This window comes from Phyllobates terribilis, unplaced genomic scaffold (assembly GCF_046119375.1).
Source record: "Phyllobates terribilis strain yellow unplaced genomic scaffold, ASM4611937v1 Scaffold_7__3_contigs__length_470593459, whole genome shotgun sequence".
In the NCBI taxonomy this organism is placed as follows: Eukaryota; Metazoa; Chordata; class Amphibia; order Anura; family Dendrobatidae; genus Phyllobates; species Phyllobates terribilis.
In genome coordinates, this window is record NW_027362767.1 from 209,305,990 (window position 1) to 209,326,682 (window position 20,693).

At 45.9% G+C, this 20,693-nt stretch overlaps 1 protein-coding gene across 1 annotated transcript in view; it reads right to left on the reverse strand.

Annotated features, from left to right (window-relative positions):
* Positions 1–445: 445 nt before the first annotated feature.
* TLR4 (toll like receptor 4) overlaps positions 446–20,693 on the reverse strand; it is a 34,979-nt gene continuing 14,731 nt past the window's right edge. Inside the window, exons 2-3 of the mRNA XM_073637750.1 lie at positions 2,983–3,149; positions 446–2,882 (exon numbers count right to left, since the gene is read on the reverse strand). Coding sequence (XP_073493851.1) covers positions 590–2,882; positions 2,983–3,149 — 2,460 coding nt within the window. The 3' untranslated portion in view covers positions 446–589. The remainder of the gene's footprint in view (positions 2,883–2,982; positions 3,150–20,693) is intronic.

Consider the following 20,693-nt stretch of genomic DNA (forward strand, 5'->3'; position numbering starts at 1 on the left):
TTTAATTTAACCACACATTACAGAAGTACTCCTCCCATCAAAGTATTTATCCTCTTAATATATTGCAGTCATCATATTATACAGCACTGTGTACTTACAATTGCTCCTTTTACCCTTCTACCCAGTTAATGCTTCTCTTTTCTCTGTTCTATGTAGAAGCAGTACGTCTCTTTTCCCTGCATTTATCATATCCCTTGTCAACTCCTGACCCAGCTGCACTGCTTCTCCCCCTGCCAGGGACTTTTGCATTGACTGATGAGTCATACAGGGAAAATTGACCTCCTATTTCTATATAGAGTTTAGGAGGATTAAGTTAATCAGTTTTTAATCATGTGATGTCATAGACCTAAGGGAAAAGAGTAGAATTAACTGGGTAGGATGACAAAATGAGCAACTCTAAGTACACAGTGCTGTATAATATGATGATTGCAATGTATTAAGAGGATATAAATTTTGATGGGAGGAGGAGTGCTTCTTTAACACATGGGCACCATCAACTTTCTGAATTGGATTAATACCAGTGAGAATGGAAACATTCATTCATTAAGTGCATTGTGCATAAGTTAATTTTTTCCCCAAATTACAGTTTTTACCCCTTATTTTCATACATTCCGTTTTGTTCATTCTGGTTCTCACACAGTTCTTCATTGACGTCTACCTGGTGAGTGCCTTTTGTGGTTTTATCTCCTTGCTGTAAAGCTTCTCTTAAGCGCATCCAGAAAACTCTTCTCTCTACATATCCATCCACCCACTTCAGGTAAGTGTTCTTGCGAAGATATTTGTTTAGTCCAAGCATATGTTTAAGATGAGCCATATTAACTGCTTCCAGGAGAATAACGATGATTCCACATTGACTTTCCAAGAACTGCCAGGACATGACCATCTCAAATTCAAAGCTGCACCATTTGCTCTCGATAAAGTTTTGAGACACTATAATTAAAGCTTTTCTGCTTCTACGAATGCCTTCGTTCACAATATTGGTAGTGATGGGCATGCCTGGTATAAAATCTCTGTAATGTAGGCATAATTGAAAGCGTGGATTACCATCTTCTAATTTGGGAACTAATTGCTCTTTTACCCATTCTTCATCTAAGCTGGAATGGATAACAAATGCATCATATTCCTTTTCATAATTTCCATTTTTATCCGTTTGAAATAAATAGCAAAGGTAAAAATACTTTTGTTTATAACAATAAAATATACCCCCAGCAATGACTATTATCAATGCAAAAATGCCCAAACCTACATAAATAATCAAATTACAGTTTAAGTTCACTTTACTAAGCTGTGTATCCTTGAGATATTCTGGCGTACTACATTTCAGATTTTCACTAAATTTCAGTCCTCTGCTGCTTTGCTCATGGACCCACAGGAGAAATGTTTTTTGATGACAAGAACAGTCATATGAATTATGTGACAAGTCCACGTTTTTCAAAATTTTGGATAGAAATTGAGTGGTTTCCTCAGAGAAACTCTGAAAACTGTTGGAACTCACATTTAACGTTACGAGTGCTATTAATGGACTGAGCATCGGTGGTTGGAGTTCTAGCAAGTGGTTCTTACTGAGGTCTAATGTTTGCAAAAATTTAAGACTGGCAAATGTTTCAACGGGAATATTCTTCAGTCCACAAGATGACACATCCAGTAAGCGGAGCTCTGTCAAGTTTTTAAATACAGAAGCCAGGATATTAGTATCAAAGGTAGCATGTGCTACTTTAAGCACTTCTATACTCTTCAGGCCACAAAAAGAACATTGAATAGAAAAATGGCACATTGTGTATGACAAATCAAGGTAAACTAGTCTTTCCATAAGATAAAAGATTGGATATGAGCCTACGCTGGTCAGCTGTGTGTGACTGAGATCCAGTACGCGGAGATGAGACATGTTTAGAAATAAACTGCTCAGTAGTATCTGAGGATTGTAACTAAGGTTTAGGTGTTTAAGAATAGGTACTCCATTATAAATCAAAGCGCAGCAAGGGTCAATAGTTAGTTTATTCCCACTCAAGTCCAATAATTCAAGTTTAGGGGCTTCTATTGGTTCTCCGAAGTAGGAAAATTCTTCGTTTTGTGTTATCCGAATCTCTTTCAGTTCTTTGAGGTTTGAGATGATTTTCGAGGGCATTTTACCGAGCAGACTTTTTTTTATTTCAATCTTTTGAAGGTTGGAGGCTACAGATTTAAAGTTCAAAAAATGTAAATCTGTATTTAGCACACGAAGGGATGTGATGTTTCTAAAACATTCGCAGAAGGTATTTTCTTTCAAAAAGTGCATACCACTTATTGTCAGCTCCTTAATGTTCATTTCACACAATTCTTCAAAATGTTCACTTTTTACCAAAATCTTTGATAAAGACCTTCTGTAATGGCCAATCACTACAGTCTCAACATTAATGTCATACATGGCATTAAAGCTAATTTTCATAATATCCGCATTAGAAAAACATCCTTTTAAATGTAACGTACGTAAAGAAATTAATCTAAAGGCACCAGGATCAATGTGGTTTATAGGGTTCTGAGATAATATGAGTGAAAAATTGGAAACATTTTTATTTCGTAAGTTCTCTAGGTCGTTTTCTTTTATTTCAGTAATCTGATTCGCACGGAGGTCCAGAACGTTCAATGAAGACACATAGATGGGCAGGTACAAACTCTTCAGCAAATTCTTGGCAACATTCAGTTCCTTTAAAGAGAAAAGTTGGGCCACAGGAATCTTTGATAGTGAAGTAAGGGACGTTTCAACAACAACAAGTCGTTGTAACGAATCAAGGTCCGAAAATGTTAGTGGAGACCAAAATCCTATTGGGTTTCCAGTGAGGATTAATGTGTGCAAATTTTCAAGGCCAACGAAAGCATGGTCTTCAATTGAGGTTATACTGCACCTGTAAAGATGGATACACAAGGTATAAAATGTATGTTACAAAGGTCTATAGTCACAAACACCTTTACAAACCGCTTTGATGGATTCAGAGGAAAGCTCACCTTGTAAGGTCTAGAAGTTCAAGTTTAGACATCTGGAAGAAGTTCTTCTTGTGAAGATACCTGAGTGGGTTAAAACTAAGGTCTAATCTTATGGCATGCGTACGCAAATTCTGGGGCACCGCAGATAAGTTACAATTACAGCAGTTCAATGATAACGGAGGTAGTTCCTAGAGTGAATACAGAAATTCTCTGTTAACATTAGATAACGTTATGACACCTCAATTATTTGTATTGGACACTTAAAGGGATCTTCTTATCTAGTATATTAAAGGCATATACACTAGTGATGATTGAGCACTAAAATGCTCGAATGCTTAGTACTCAAATCGAGCAGGTCGGATGCTCGGACGAACTCAATTCGAGTAACTAGTATAATGGAAGTCAATGGGACACTCGAGCATTTTTCCGGAATACCATAACAGGAGGGCTGGGGGATGTGGCAAGAAAATCGCTGATATGGATGGAAACAGCGCTCCCTTAAATGGAATGGGAACAGCATGGGGGAGACACCTGGATACATCTCTGACTCCAAGGTCACTACTGGGAACTAAATAAATAATTTTAAAAAATGTTGTGGGGTCCAGGTCCACCCCATTTTTGATTACCAGCCAAAGTAAAGCAGAAAGCTGGGCTGATATTATCAAGCTGGGAAGGTCCATAGTTGCTCTGCTCGGGACCTGCTGCTGTCTGCCGCTGGACTAGAGGGGGAAGGTGAGCGTATGATGTTTATTTTTTTTTAAATTGTGTGATGGCTATTATGTGTGGGTGCTAAGGAGGCCCCCCTAAATAGTGGGGGATCCTAAGGGAAGGCCATCATACATAGTCAGGTCAAATAATGGGAGGCCGTCATACATAGTGGGGGCTACTAAGGGAGCAATCATAGATTGGGGGGCTACCAGTGGGGCCATGATACAATGTAGCAGCTACTAATGGGGCTACAGTGTTCGCCATGATACAATGCGGGTGATACCAAGGAGGCCATCATACACTATGGAAACTACTGTGAGGGCCATCATACAGTGAGGGGGCCATAATAAAATGTGGGAGCTAATGTGGGGCCATCATGCTGCATGAGGGCATGATATAGTGTGGGGGCAATCATACAGTGGGGCCATTGCACAGTGTGGGGGCAATCATGCAGTCTTGGGGCCATTATGCTGTGTATAGTGGAGAATCATACTGTGTAGTGGGGAGCTGTGGGCCCATCATACTGTGTAGAGGGGAGCTGTACAGGGGGGAGACCAGGTATATTATTAAATGTTAAGTACTTATTGTTATAGGGGAACTCAGGTTACTGTGACTGTCAAAGGGGCACATAGATGGCATTATTACTTTCTAGGGTGCAAAATGTGGGCACTGTTTTTTATATTCTAAAGGTTTGTTTTACCATCAAAGGGCACAAAGAAGGCATTATTGCTATATAAGGGGCACAGTGGTGGACATTACTATTGCGATTACTATGTGGGGCAGTAAGAGGAGCGTTGTTATTGTACCATACAGCAGGTACAGTAATATGGACACATAAGGCAGCAGCGGCTCAGTATTGGGGTATCAACAGGATGAGGAGTTTGTGCAGGTTGAGGATAGATGGAGATGATGCTGGAAATGTAAGAAGTCAAATGTGTCTTTGTTGTAATCACTCCAGACGAGTCCTGGCTGGAGAAGTTGTCGTGTCGGTCTGGGCCAGATGAAAAAAAACAGGAAAAGTGAACAACTCCATCAGACAGAACTTCAGGTGTAAGTCACTATTTGAAACTGTACTGTAGTCCCTTGTATGTTCTGCAACACTGGTATCTACCACTATATGTCACCATATGACAATAATAACAGTGTTGGTCTTTGTATAGAGATTTTTTTTTAGTTACAGCGATGTAATCTGATTAGGTTCTTCTACATCCACTATCTGGGTGTGCCACTTTAGTAGTAATCAGGGTTACCTGGTTAGGGGCCACTCGGAAGTTTGTCCCCCAAAACCAAACCCCTAGTTACACCTCTGGGCCAGCTGGTTAATGGAAAAGCCGGGAGGTAGTCCTGCCATATAGCGATTACAGAATACTGAATTGGCCGATTGACAGGATCCTGCAAATCTTTTTGTAATGACTCTAGTGGCTCTGCCATAAAGTTATGATATGGGAATACCTTACTTACTGTTAACAAACAAAAATCTTGCCCTTGTCTCAGTTCCCCATGCTCTACAAGTACGTATTAATAATATGATGCAGAATAAAAATGTGGTTACTAAAGGCAGAAGAGTTCTCCTGTGATCCCTCTGCACGTAGATCATTTAGCATTTTTGCATCCCGCATTTATAAATTGCCAGTATAATAAAAAGTGCTAAACATTGTATGATTAAGCAAATTACACATGAAAGATACATGCAGTACAAGCATAATGACCCTGTGTTACTTCATGCTTATGACTCGCCCCCTGGGCCGTGGGGCACTCGGAGCCGGGCAACAGGGCAATGTTGGGGGTAGTAGTGGCAACCCGGTCCCGTGGCTCAGGGTGGTCAGACCTGTGGCAATCTTTTATATGTTTTAGGTTAATGTCCGACTACGCCACCCGTGGATTGCGGTCAGGGTGAACCACCGCTGCGGGGCAGACCACTGAGGCTGGTGTTGTGGGTGCAGCAGGGAATAGTATAACTCCCCACGGGACGAGTGTAGCCTCAGGGCAGTGAGCGTAGATGGTGGGGGTTGTGGTGCAGGGAGTCCCAGTACCGTTAGTGCTGGCGAGGTAAGAAACACAAAGACAACGTGTTGCAGTCCAGGGTCTTTTACTCACAGGTCGTATACTCCAAGCCACTTCTGTACAGGTAGTGACTGCCCAAGCCGTGCTGCGTCCACCAGGTGAGGGGCTCAGTCAACCCCCAGGCAATTTAGGAGTATGGCACAGAACTCCCTTCTATCCTTCCTCTGGCCGTGCCCCACCAGTGACCAAACTTCTGTCCAGCTGCCTCGGGCCTTCTCTCACCAATAAATGATCACGACCTCCGGTTCTTGGCTGAGGATTATTTGCCTCCACCAACTTGGGATCCGGTACCCTTTTCTTGCCTGACCCGTCACCCGTATTCTCCTGGGTCCTTAGGGTCCCTTCTACCTTCGTGTTCCTGAGCCTTTCTATTCTTTGGTTCCTTCTCTTTCTGTTCTGTTCCTTTCTCTTTCTGTTCTGTTCCTTTCTCCTCTCTCTCTCGCCCTGCCCGTGTCCCTGGGCCTGCCTCTGGAGCAGAACTCCAGCAGAGCCTCTGCTCCCCTTCTCCTCCACTCTCACTTTCTCCTCACAGACTGGACTGCACTCTAAGATGGTGCCCACCTTTTATACCTTCTTCTCCGTGTCTGAGCCCAGGTGACCTGCATCCAATGAGCTCCTTCCTATGCCCAGAAACCAGCCCCTATCTGCTCCCACATCACTAGGTTCCCCCCTCCCCACTCCAGCCAGGGACATAGTCAGTCATGCCTGCATACTAATGGGAGCACCGTAGAGCTGTCCCCCGGAAATGAGGAGTGTATATGTGTGCAACTAACTGAGCCCTGGTCCATACTCCATCCTTACCCGGGAGTGGAATATCACACCTCTGGGTGAGGTGCAATACCCCTGTAGCGGCCGAACCCTCGGGGCGCTACATTTACACTGTGTGCAGAATTATTAGGCAAGTTGTATTTTAGATGATTATTTTTATTATTAATCAACAACTATGTTCTCAATCAACCCAAAAGACTCATAAGTATCCAAGCTTAATATTTTTGGAAGTTGGAGTGTATTTTATTTAGATTTGGCTATCTTAGGAGGATATCTGTTTGTGCAGATAACCATTACTGTGCAGAATTATTAGGCAACTTAATAAAAACCAAATATAATCCCATCTCACTTGTTTATTTTCACCAGGTAAACCAATATCAGTGCACAAAATTTAGAAATAAACATTTCTGACATGCAAAAACAAAAACCAAAATAATTAGTGATCAATATAGCCACCTTTCTTTATGATGACACTCAACAGCCTTCCATCCATAGATTCTGTCAGTTGCTTGATCTGTTTTCGATCAACATTGCATGCAGCAGCCACCACAGTCTCCCAGACACTGCTCCGAGAGGTGTACTGTTTTCCCTCCCTGTAGATCTCACATTTTATGATGGACCACAGGTTCTCTATGGGGTTCAGATCAGGTGAACAAGGGGGCCATGTCATTATTTTTTCTTCTTTTAGACCTTTACTGGCCAGCCACGCTGTGGAGTAGTTGGATGCATGTGATGAAGCATTGTCCTGCATGAAAATCATGTTTTTTTTGAATGATACCGACTTCTTCCTGTACCACTGCTTGAAGAAGTTGTCTTCCAGAAACTGGCAGTAGGTCTGGGAGTTGAGCTTCACTCCATCCTCAACCCAAAAAGGTCCCACAAGTTCATCTTTGATGATACCAGCCCATACCAGTACCCCACCTCCACCTTGCTGGCGTCTGAGTCGGAGTGGAGCTCTTGTTAGAACTCTCCTGTTAGGTTTTTTCTTTCTTGCTGGTCACATGACCTTTTTTGCCTATTTAGTCCTGCTCCGCCCTCCTGGCCTTGCTGTACTTCATTGTAATTTCTACTCTTAAGCTAGCCTGGTGCTTAGTTACCTTTCTCTGTCAGTTTAGCTAGGTCTTCGGACCTTTATGTTCTATGTGGTGTGTTTGTCTTTTACTGCTACAATTTCTGCTAGGAGGTGTCCAACTTTATCCCAGTCCCTAGTTCTTGTAGGGATCCCTCCCTTGCATCTATAGGTCTTCGTACAGACTAGCCGAGGACTTTAGCGGGTCTGATCGCAGGATCAGGTTCCCCGTTACATCGTAGGGATCTAGCTTAGTTCTATTGTAGGGACAGATCTCCTTTCTTTCCTTAGTGCTTGTAGCAGATCATAACAGCTCTCTGCCCTTTACTGATTCAGCCTCTGGCCCATCCATCTGGCCCATCAAGAGTCACTCTCATTTCATCAGTCCATAAAACCTTGGAAAAATCAGTCTTAAGATATTTCTTGGCCCATTCTTGACATTTTATCTTATGTTTCTTGTTCAAAGGTGGTCATTTTTCAGCCTTCCTTACATTGGCCATGTCCCTGAGTATTGCACATCTTGTGGTTTTCGATACTCCAGTAGCATTGCAGCTCTGAAATATGGCAAAACTGGTGGCGAATGGCATCTTGGCAGCTTCACGCTTGTTTTTCCTCAATTCATGGGCAGTTATTTTGTGCCTTTTTTGGCCAAGATGCTTCTTGCGACCCTGTTGGCTATTTGCCATGAAACACTTGATTGTTCGGTGATCACGCTTCAAAAGTTTGGAATTTTCAAGACTGCTGCATCCCTCTGCAAGACATCTCACAATTTTGGACTTTTCAGAGCCGTCAAATCTCTCTTCTGACTCATTTTGCCAAAGGAAAGAAAGTTGCCTAATAATTAAGCACACCTTATATAGGGTGTTGATGTCATTAGTCAACACCTCTCCTCATTACAGAGATGCACATCCCCAGATTTACTTAATTGGTAGTTGGCTCTCAAGCCTATGCAGCCTGGAGTAGGACAACGTGTATAAAAAGTATCATGTGATCAAAATACTCATTTGCCTAATAATTCTGCACACAGTGTATAAGAGTTAAAGAAGGGACCGGAGCCATACTTGTAGGTAAAGGCCCGCATGACTGTGATTGGGCCAGGAGAGTATAGGGATTTGAATTATGGTTAGGGCATTGGATGGAAAAAGGGGGGGTGGAGTAAAGAAAGGGGGTATAAAGGGGAAAAATACGGGAAAGGAGGCATTAAAGGGGTTATCCTATTGTGAACAGTATATCGCCCATTAACCCTCAACTGCTAGGGACAGGATGGCTAACCTGGAATCCCTCCTGGGCCAGCTGAGAACGGCTGCAGGCTTGAGAAGTGAGGCATGGCTGGAGGAGCAGTTGTCCGGACTGCTGGGAGCAGTAGTGCCACAGCCAGTGCAGGCTTCAGGGGCAGGGCCTTCTCGGGACAACAGGAAGCGGGGTCAGAAGATGAAGGTTGGAAAAAGTGGAGTGAACAAATGGACCGCAGGGAGAAGTCGGCAGCAATGGCATGGAGGCAGGAGCGGGCAGCAAACGGCTGGCCAGGAAGAAGAAAATTCAGACAGACCACAAATACCCCGTCCTCATCTTAGGTGAGGGGTGAGGATCGAAGGGTCGACAGGAATGGTCAAGACTCAGCGGGACAAGGAGCACCCAGGGGCGATCGGCTGGATGCGGGATCTACGGCTGGCAGGGTCTCAACAGCTGCGCAGCCTGGTGAGTATGGATCCATGTTTTGTCTGTTTACAAATAATAGACCATTATCTGAAAGTGGGGGGGGCAGGCAGAGATCCCGATGGCAGCTCCTAGTGATCGTGGTAATGATGTGGAAGGTATGGGGGTCAAGGAGTTATTAAACAGCGTGAGGGAGCTCTTAGTGCGGGTGGAGCGGGGATCGGGTCCGGGGGTCATAGCTTCCCCAACTTCTGCATGGGTGGCAAATCAAGTTAACCCGGCGGGGCTGGGGAATGTAGGTGTTAGTGTTTGCCCGGGAACGGAGTCGGTGTTGGGAGGAGTGTCAGTGTCAGTCCAAACTGAAAAAGAAAAAAGTGAAGCTATAAACTTGGACGACAGAGCAAAAGGAGAGGTGTATGTGTGTATTGAAGGGCCATTGGGGCCACATCTAAAAAAGGAAATAAATGAAAAATTTGGAAGGACGAATATGTAGAAATATTTTCTTTGCTGCCCCTTGAAAAATTTAATTTAGACAAAGGAAAGAAGGATGATAGCAAAAAAGAGGAGGAAGAAAAGCGAAGATGGCGTCTGATTCCACAGACCTTTATAAATTGGCTTCAAGCCTTCGCTATCTTAGCAAGTGTAGTCAGTGAAAAAGCACCGGAAAATTGTTCCCCTCTTTTTTTGCTATATGGACTCTATAGGGGAAGCGCATAGGACATACGGGGGACAAGCTTGGCTTTGTTATGACGAGCAGTTTCATCAAAGGAAGGCGGTGCGTCCCAGCATCAGATGGGATCAAAAAGATATTGGACTGTGGCTAAAAGTGATGGCGCCATACCGGTATGGGCAGTCCTTTCTCGGAGGCACAGGTGGGGGGAATCAATTCGGAACTGGGGAAGGAAACAGTCAGGGGTCACAAGGAGAAAAAGAGAAGCCAGGAGCATGCTGGCAGTTTAATGAGGGGCAATGTAAATATTATTATTATTATTTATTATTATAGCGCCATTTATTGCATGGCGCTTTACATGTGAAAAGGGGTATACATAGCAAAAACAAGTGCAATAATCTTGAACACAATGTGACAGCGTCTGGTACAGGAGGAGCGAGGACCCTGCCCGCGAGGGCTCACAATCTACAAGGGATGGGTAAGGATACATTAGGTGAGGGTAGAGCTGGTCATGCAGCGGTGGTTACTGCAGGTTGTAGGCTTGTCGGAAGAGGTGGGTCTTCAGGCTCCTTTTGAAGGTTTCCACGGTCGACGAGAGTCTGATGTGTTGGGGTAGAGAGTTCCAGAGTAGGGGGGAAGCACGGGAGAAATCTTGTATGCGATTGTGGGAGGAGGAGGTAAGAGGGGAGTAGAGAAGGAGATCTTGTGAGGATCGGAGGTTGCGTGCAGGTATGTAACGGGAGACTAGGTCAGAGATATATGGAAGAGACAGGTTGTGAATGGCTTTGTATGCCATGGTTAGGGTTTTGAACTGGAGTCTCTGAGCAATGGGGAGCCAGTGAAGAGATTGACAGAGAGGAGAGGCCGGGGAATAGCGGGGGGACAGGTGGATTAGTCGGGAAGCAGAGTTTAGGATAGATTGGAGGGGTGCAAGAGTGGTAGAAGGGAGGCCACAGAGCAGGAAGTTGCAGTAGTCGAGGCGGGAGATGATGAGGGTGTGCACTAGTGTTTTTGCAGATTCATGGTTGAGGAATGTGTGGATCCGGGAGATATTTTTGAGTTGGAGTCGGCACGAAGTGGAAAGGGCTTGGATATGTGGTTTGAAGGAGAGATCAGAGTCCAGGGTTACTCCAAGGCAGCGAGCTTGAGGGAGTGGGGAGAGTGGACAGCCATTGACATTGATAAATAGGTCAGTTGGGGGGGTGAATGGGATGGCAGAAAGATGATGAATTCTGTTTTGTCCTTGTTAAGTTTTAGAAATCTAGCAGAGAAGAAGGATGAAATAGCGGACAGACATTGTGGGATTTTAGTTAGTAGGGAGGAGATATCGGGTCCAGAGAGGTAGATCTGTGTGTCATCAGCATAGAGGTGATAATGAAAGCAATGGGACTCTATGAGCTGGCCCAGGCCTAAGGTGTAGATGGAGAAGAGCAGAGGTCCTAGGACTGAACCTTGGGGGACACCGACAGATAGGGGGCGAGATGAGGAGGTGGTGCGTGAGTGGGAGACACTGAATGTCCTGTCTGTTAGGTATGAGGAGATCCAGGATAGGGCCAAGTCTGTGATGCCGAGAGATGAGAGTTTGTAGTAAGAGGGAATGGTCCACTGTGTCGAAGGCAGATGACAGGTCTAGGAGGAGGAGGACGGAGTAGTGTCGCTTAGATTTGGCGGTTAGTAGGTCGTTGGTGACTTTAGTCAGTGCAGTTTCAGTAGAATGGTGCGGTCGGAAACCAGATTGTAGGCGGTCGAAGAGGGATCAGGAGGAGAGGTGGGAGGACAGTTCAGAATGGACGTGTTGTTCCAGTAGTTTTGAGGCATAGGGGAGAAGTGATATGGGGCGATAGTTAGTCAGAGAGGATGGGTCAAGGGAGGGCTTTTTGAGGATGGGTGTGATTGAGGCATGTTTGAAGCATGAGGGGGAGACACCAGTTGTTAGTGACAGGTTAAAGAGGTGGGCTAGGGTTGGAATGAAGATAGTGGTGAGGTTTGGGATGAGGTGGGACGGGATTGGGTCAAGTTCACAGGTGGTGAGGTGTGATTTGGAGAGTAAAGAGGAAAGTTGATCTTCTGTAATGGTGGAAAAGGTGGTTTTGGAGGAGGAGGGTTGAGTAGGTGTGGGGGGGGCTGTGGGGGCTTTAGGCAAAAGCTTTGTCTGATGGTGTCAATCTTCTGCTTGAAGAATGAGGCAAAGTCTTTGGCTGAAATAAGAGGAGAGGGAGGAGGCACTGGGGGACGGAGGAGAGAATTGAAGGTGTTGAATAGTAGTTTGGGGTTGTGAGACAGGGAGGATATGAGGGATGCGAAGTATGTTTGTTTTGCTGCAGTGAGTGTGGACTTGAAGGTAGTGAGGGATTGTTTGAATGCAATGAAGTGCTCATTGGAGTGGGACTTTTTCCATCTACGCTCGGCAACCCTGGAGGCCAGTCGCAGTTCTTTATTTAGGCTGGTGTGCCAGGGTTGTCTGTTGATTGTGCGAGCTTTGGTATGTGTGAGGGGGGCGACCGAATCGAGAGCTGCAGCTGTTGTGGTGTTGTATAAAGTGGCAGCAACATCTGCATCATGTAAGGAACTAATGTCTGTAAGAGGGAGAAGGGATTCAGAGAGTGAGTGTAGGTCAAGGTGTCTGAGATTTCTGTGAGGGTGTGCAAGTTTGTGGAGTGGGGATTGTTGACCTGGAGAGGAGAGGGAAGAGAATGTAAGTAGATTGTGGTCAGAGAGAGGGAGAGGTGAGTTAGAGAGGTTAGATAGGGAACAAAGGCGGGTGAAGATGAGGTCCAGCATGTGGCCGTCTTTGTGGGTGGGTGTGGAAGACCACTGATTAAGACCGAAGGAGGAAGTGAGGGATAGAAGCTTAGAGGCAGCTGAGAGGGAAGTGTCAATGGGGATGTTAAAGTCACCCATGAGGATAGTGGGGATGTCAACGGAGAGGAAATGAAGGACCCAAGTGGTGAAGTGGTCAAAGAAAGTGGTGGTTGATCCTGGGGGGCGGTAAATGACAGCCAGTTGGAGGTTGGAGGGGGAGTAGATGCGCACACAGTGCACTTCAAAAGAGGGGAGAGTAATTGAGGGCGGCAGTGGGATATGGGTGAAGGAGCAGTTATCTGAGAGGAGGAAACCTATTCCTCCACCGTGCTTGCCGGTGGGGTGGGGGTTATGGGAGAGGTGGGGCAAGTTGTAAATTTAGCCATATCTGCTTCCATTGTAATGAGTCATCGCATGGAGCAGCGAGGTGTTTGAAGAAAGGAAAGGGAAGGGGTGGCTACAATAGTAAAAAAAGGGGAGACATCGGTGAGTCTTCTCGCGATGGCCCCCTTTCTAAATAGATTCCCAGATAGAGTAAGGGCAGAGTGTATTTTCCAAGGTTTTAAGGAAGGTTTTAAAATTCCAGCTCCGCAGCATCAGGTTCCATTTTCTAAAAAGAATTTAATGTCGGCTTTATCATACCCTTGGGTTGTGGCTGAAAAACTTCAAAAAGAGGTACAGTTAGGACGTATAGCGGGTCCCTTTCAATTTCCTCCAATAGTGAATTTAATTGTGTCACCATTGGGAGTCGTACCCAAAAAGAGCCGAATAAATTTTGTTTCATTCATCACCTTTCGTATCCGAAGGGTTGGTCGGTGAATGATGGAATTGACCCTGAATTAAGTTCAGTAGTTTACACATCGTTTGATGAGGCGGTTAAATGGGTACGGAGATATGGGCCGGGGACACTATTGGCTAAGACGGACATTGAAGCGGCTTTTCGGTTATTACCTGCTCACCCAGAGAGTATACGTTTATTGGGTTGTTTTTGGGAAGGGAATTTCTACCTGGATAGGTGTTTGTCGATGGGTTGCGCAATTTCTTGTTCATTGTTTGAAGCGTTTAGCTCATTTTTAAAATGCGTAATTAAAGATGTATCTGGTATCCGGTCAGTCATTCATTATCTGGATGATTTTTTATTCATAGGACCACCTGAGTCGTCAATGTGTAAGAATTTGTTAGTAACCATGTTTTGGGTTGCAAAATGTTTTGGAGTAGCTTTATCTGGTGATAAAACAGAAGGACCAAACACGTGTTTGAGTTTTTTGGGCATTGAAATAGACTCAGTGGCCATGGAGTGTCACCTGCCAGACGATAAGCTGTTGTAGTTACAACAGGAAGTAAAAAGGGCGCAGCATTTGCACAAATTGACATTGAAGGAATTGCAATCGTTATTGGGAAAGTTGAATTTCGCATGTAGGATTATGCCAATGGGCAGGATTTTTAGTAGGAGGTTGGCGGCTGCAACAGCGGGAGTGAGAGCCCCGCACCATTATTTGCGATTAAGAAAGAACCATAGGGAGGATTTGGCGGTTTGGAGCAGGTTTTCGGATAATTACAACGGTCGGTCCATCATTCAAAATGAGGTGCAGGACAACGTTGATCTGGAGATTTACACAGATGCTGCGGGTAGTGCTGGCTTTGGAGCTTATTGTAAGGGGCAATGGTGTGCAGGTGAGTGGCCGGAGGAATGGGGAAGACAAGGTTTGTTAAAGAATTTAGTTTTGTTGGAGTTCCAATAGTGGTAGCAGTATCCATTTGGGGAGAAGAATTCAAGAACAATAGAATCAGGTTTTATTGTGACAATATGGGGGTGGTAGCCATTATTAACAGTCTTACGGCTTCATCCCCGCTGGTAATAAGATTGCTTAGGGAATTAGTTTTGCGGTGCCTGGAATTAAATGCGAGTATTGTGGCAGTTCATGTTCTGGGAATTGAGAATTCTATTGCTGATTCTTTATCTCGGTTTCAGTGGCAGCGTTTTCGGAGCTTGGTCCCGGAAGCACAGGAGTCGGGTTTGGAATGTCCAGGGCACCTGTGGAGACTGGTTACCTCGGAGCAGGACGGCTAATTCGCGGTTCAGTGGCTGACCGTACATGGGAGTTGTACGAATTGGTGTGGCGAGTATAGTGTAGCTGGTTAATGTAGTGGGGCAATGTTACTTCGGATAAGGACAGAATGTTTGCTGTGTTGTTCTTTGTTGGTTGAGCTGCTGAGCTGCGCTGGTCAGTGTCAAAGGTTAATGGCTTTATAGCGGCATTGGCGTTTGGTTTTAAACTTCGGGGTCAGAAGGATGTGACAAAAGACTTTATGGTTAGTCAAGCTTTAAAAGGTTATAGAAAAGGGCATTTAATGAAGGATAAAAGGCGTCCAGTATCATTTGAAATTTTGGAAAGACTTGGGGGCCAATTGGTTTTAGTCTGTGTTTCGGCTTTTGAAAGAGATTTATTTAAGTTAGCCTTTTCTTTGGCTTTCTTTGGGGCAATGAGAATAGGAGAATTAGTGTCGCCAAGTAAAAGTAGAGTGGGTGGTTTGCTGGGGGAGGACATTTTTTATTCAAATAGTTCTTTGGTATTTTGGATTAAGAGGTCAAAAACTGATCAGGCTGGTGGGGGCAGCAGAGTTGTGCTGAGGTCAGTGGCGGGATCGGTGATGTGCCGGTTGCATTGTTTCATGGAATATAAAAGTTGGGGGAGGAGACGAGGGGCCCATTGCTGTGATAGGAGGATGGTTCTTCCCTCTCTAGGTATAAGTTTACGGCTGTGATGCGGAAGTGTTTGAACGCGCTGGGCTTGGACTCTTCTTGTTTTGCGTCTCACTCTTTTAGGATAGGCGCAGCAACGGAAGCAGCGAACAGGGGTTTCAGGCCAGAAGAAATACAGCGAATAGGGAGGTGGAACTCTAATCGCTATAAGTCATACATACGTCGTTAAAGCGAATTGGTTGTAGTGGTTTTAAGTTTAGACAGGTTGGTTTGCGATGATCTTGTTATTTGGTTATCTATTGCAGATGGAGGTCCATATTTAGTCTGGCTTTTTGGTCACTCCTACGTGCATTGGGGGGCTCTCCGTGCTGATATCAGACCCAAAGGAAGACAACTAGGCTTCAATAGAGACAACTTGATTATTAGATGGCTCGGATTCAGAGGTATGGTGTGGAATAGGGTCTTACCGGAACTTCTTAAGGCGGCTCGTTTGGATAGGATGCCAGACATTCTAGTGTTACACGTGGGAGGCAATGACTTGGGGATTAGGTCAGTCAGGGAACTGATTAAACATATACGGTTTGACCTTTTTTTGGAGACACCATCCAAAAACGATAGTAGTGTGGTCGGATATAGTGCCCAGAAAAATTTGGCGGGGAGCAAGATCAGAGAAGGGAATCAACAGAGCAAGGGTTAAATTGAACAAAGCTATTTCAGCTTTTGTAGTGCATAATGGGGGTGTCGGAGTGCATCATTATGATTTGGAAACGGGTGATGGGAATTTTTGGAGAAATGATGCCGTTCATTTAAATGCGGTGAATATAGATCTGAGGGCTCTCGCTATCCAGGAGGGGATGGAACGAGCATTGGAGTTGGTTGGGGGCGCACGCACTTGAGGTTTCAGAGTGTGTTTGTGTTGGCGGTGGTGGGGTGTCCTTGGAGTTGGTGGAATTTATTATGGGGGGAATTTATATGGATGATTCCCTTCAGGATGGAATTATGGTCCGCTGATCTGGCACTTAATGGGGCTCTAGAGGGAGTGTACCCTGGGAGCCAGTGGAGGTGCTCTTTTACCACTGATGGTGGTGTGGTGCCCTTGAGCTGGGGGTCGCAGCTAAGGGTAAAGGATAATCAGATTGGAAAACACTTGGATTTTAAATGTGCCAGATCTTGGAGCTTCAAGGACCTTCTCTCCTCATAATGTTCGGCATTTAAATATTATTGTTATTCTTTGTTAATAAATGGCCGCTATGGCCAATTATATCCAAATAAACCTGCCTCAAGTGTATTATTAAATAGAAATGGAACGGTATGGGGAGAGGGAAGAGGATCTTATCGGATGGATGGTAGGAAAGGAATGAGTTGGCCATACACGGTCAAGAAGGGGCCGGAGCCGTACTTGTAGGTAAAGGCCTGCATGACTATGATTGGGCCAGGAGAGTATAGGTATTTGAATTACGGTTAGGACATTGGATGAAAAAAAGGGGGGGTGGAGTAAAGAAAGGGGGTATAAAGGGGAAAAATGCGGGATAGGAGCCATTACAGGGGTTACCCTATTGTGACCATGCTCTCCTCCTCATTCTACTCCTCCTCCTCCCTGTATTCAGGCCATCCACGCTGAACAGATCGTATGACAGTTGTGCAGGTAGTACCGTTTATAGAACAGGAAACTAGCTCCTGTTCTAACTCCTCCTGCTCTTCCTCATTGTCACCCAATACACATTGGGATGAGATGAGGATGGGCTGTGTGTAATCACCCTGTATGGTTCCTTGCTCCATCTCATCATGCTCCGCCTGAAATGCATCCTCTTTAATTGAAAGCAGAGAGCGTTTCAGAAGACAGAGAAGTGGGATGGTGACGCTAATTATGGCGTCATCGCCGCTCACCATCCACCAAAGTTTTGGAGGATGGTACAGATGTCTGACATCCATGTCCACTCCTGAGGTTTTATGTGTGGAGTCTGATCTGAATACTGACGGCCTTGTTGATGCTGGTAGTCAACAACTGCCCTCTTCTACTCACAAATCCTCCCAACATCTGCAATGTAGGGTTCCAATGCATGGGGACATCGCAGATCAGTCAGTGAGCTGGAAGCTGCAAACGCTGCTGAAGCACAGCAAGAGCTGCGGAAGGTATAGCTGACTTTCTAAAATGGGCACACAGACGGTGTACTTTGACAAGCAGATCCAGCAGATCAGGGTAGGTTTTGAGAAACCGCTGAACCACGAGGTTAAGCACATGGGCCAGGCTTGGTATTCATGTGAGCTCGCCTCGCCTCAGAGCAGCCACCAGATTCCGGCCATTGTCACTCACGACCATGCCTGACTGTAGGGTCAAGGGTGTCAGCCACAGATCTTCCTGTTCTTTCAGAGCTGTCCACAACTCTTCAGCATTGTGTGGTTTGTCACCTAAGCATATTAGCTTCAGCACAGCCTGTTGCCGCTTGGCCGAGGCAGTGCTGCAGTGCTTCCAGCTTGCGACTGATGTGGTCATTTCGGAGATGGATGCTGAAGAGGAGGACAAGGTGCAGGAGCTGTAAAATGTGGTGGCAACCCTGATTGACCCAGGGCCCGCAATCCTCGGAGACGGGAGGACGTGTTCCTTCCCAAGGTCCGACTGGGTCTCGGCTTCCACTATATTAACCCAGTGTGTCATCAGCGAGATGTACCGTCCCTGCCCACAAGCACTTGTCCACGTGTCGGTGGTTAGGTGGACTCTCCCAGTAACTGCGTTGTTGAGGGCACGTCTAATATTGTGGGACACATGCTCGTGTGATGCGGGGATGGCACACCGGGATAAATAGTGGTGGCTGGGGACCAAGTACCGAGAGACAGCTGCCGCCATCAGGTTGTGGAAAGCTTCTGTCTCCACGAGCCTAAAGGGTAACATTTCGAGCGCAAGCATTCGCGAAATGTGTAAATTTAGTAGTGTGGCCTATGGGGCGTTAGCTGCGTATTTGAGCTTGTGTTCCAAGGACTGGGCTAGGGACAACTGAACACGGCACTGGGACAAGGAAGTGGACGTGCTTGCTGATGGTGTTTCTTAAGAGTGTGCAATGACAGGTGCAGGCCATGGACATGGGATTAGCGTGCACACACAACAGCGGAAGAAGCAGTGGTGTCACCCACAGACACTGTTGCTGGACCCTGGGGTTCAGCCCACTTAGTCGGGAGCGTTGCTGCCATGTGCCTGATTATGCTGGTGATGGTCAGTAGTGTTGAGCCACCACCATAGTGTTCGGGTTCGGTTTGGTTCATCGAACACCGGCATGTTCGTCGAACGGTTCGTCGAACACCGTCGAACACCGTTAAAACCAAAGGCAGGGATTGTCTGCCACTCACTGTAATGCCACAGCCATGGTGGTTGTGGCATTACAGTGGTTGCCCAAGTCGATGAGAACAGTGCTCACAGTGAAACATGAAAAGCCGGCAATTCAGCAGCAGCATACACCGGTACCCGACAATTTAGAACAGAAAGAATAGAGCATCACACATAGATTAGATAGATAGAAACATGTCAGTCACATATATAATAAGTATAGTGACAGCCAATTTTAATTTTTTTTTTAAATAAATCCTTTATTTTAACACTAAATGATAAGTACAGTAATCAACACTGTCACTGTACTTATTATATATGTGACTGACATGTTTCTGTCTATCTAATCTATGTGTGATGCTCTATTCTTTTTGTTCTAAATTGTCGGGTACCGATGCTGAATTGCCAGCAGGCTTTTTTAAAGAGAGGGGTGCATGAAAACACTATTATTTTTTTTAATAATCCTTTAACACTAAATGACAAGTACAGTAACCAACACTGTCACTATACTTATTATATATGTGACTGACATGTTTCTATCTATCTAATCTATGTGTGATGCTCTATTCTTTCTGTTCTAAATTGTCGGGTACCGATGATGAATTGCCGGCCGGCTTTTTTAAAGATACGGGTGCATGAAAAGACTATTATTTTCTTTTTTTAATAAATCCTTTAACACTAAATGACAAGTTGTAACATACCTGGCGGCGTCCTTGCATAGTGGTCCATCTCCCACTGTGCAAGAGCGCGGACTTGATCTCCAATCCAGAATGTCTCTCCATGCTGTCTGTTTGCCTTTGTTTCTGCTGCTTAAGGGCGGCGCCCGATCACTTCCTGCATTTTGTACCTGCTGCAGGCACACCCCTTGTGCGTCCTCAGCCTATTGCTGTCTGTCACCTGGTATTTAAACCAGCTGCTCCAATTAACCCATGCCTGAGCATCTTGCCCTGTCAGTTGGCTTCTTGTCTCTGACATGCCAGGTCCTATGTATGTTACCTGTCTTGCAGTATCTGTTCCCGTGTCTGTACTGTGTCCTACCTGTGTACTCTAACCTGCAGTCTGTACACGCTCTCTAGCCTGTTGTCTTCTGCCTATCCTGGAGGCTGTATTTCCAGGCCAGTGTGAACACGCTCCTAGCCTGTTCTTTCCGCCTTCTAGGGGCCGCATACCTAGACCTGTTCCTGTATCTTGCCTGTTCTTGTCTGTATACTCTCCTAGCCTGTTACCTGTTTTTCTCCATGTCCGTACCTTCCCTTTTCTTGCAGAATCTGATCCCGTACCTATCTCCTACTCGTTGTCTCTGTACTCCCGTTTGTGAGTTTTGAGTCCACTCGCTACTTCATTGCAAGTATCCTGTGTGTACCTGGTTCTGCCTATCCCTTCCAGTCTGTTCCGTGTGAACAGAGCCCTGTCCCCTCCGCTCTGCCTTGCTTGCCGCTTCGGCGGTTCTTGCCTGCTCAGCCCTGTCCACCGCGTCTGCGGTTTCTCTTTGCTCAGCCCTGTCCACCGCGTCTGCGGTTTCGCTTTGCTCAGCCCTGTCCACCGCGTCTGCGGTTTCGCTTTGCTCAGCCCTGTCCACCGCGTCTGCGGTTTCGCTTTGCTCAGCCCTGTCCACCGCGTCTGCGGTTTCGCTTTGCTCAGCCCTGTCCACCGCGTCTGCGGTTTCGCTTTGCTCAGCCCTGTCCACCGCGTCTGCGGTTTCGCTTTGCACAGCCCTGTCCACCGCGTCTGCGGTTTCGCTTTGCTCAGCCCTGTCCACCGCGTCTGCGGTTTCGCTTTCCTCAGCCCTGTCCACCGCGTCTGCGGTTTCGCTTTGCTCAGCCCTGTCCACCGCGTCTGCGGTTTCGCTTTGCTCAGCCCTGTCCACCGCGTCTGCGGTTTCGCTTTGCTCAGCCCTGTCCACCGCGTCTGCGGTTTCGCTTTGCTCAGCCCTGTCCGCCGCGTATGCGGTTTCGCTTTGCTCAGCCCTGTC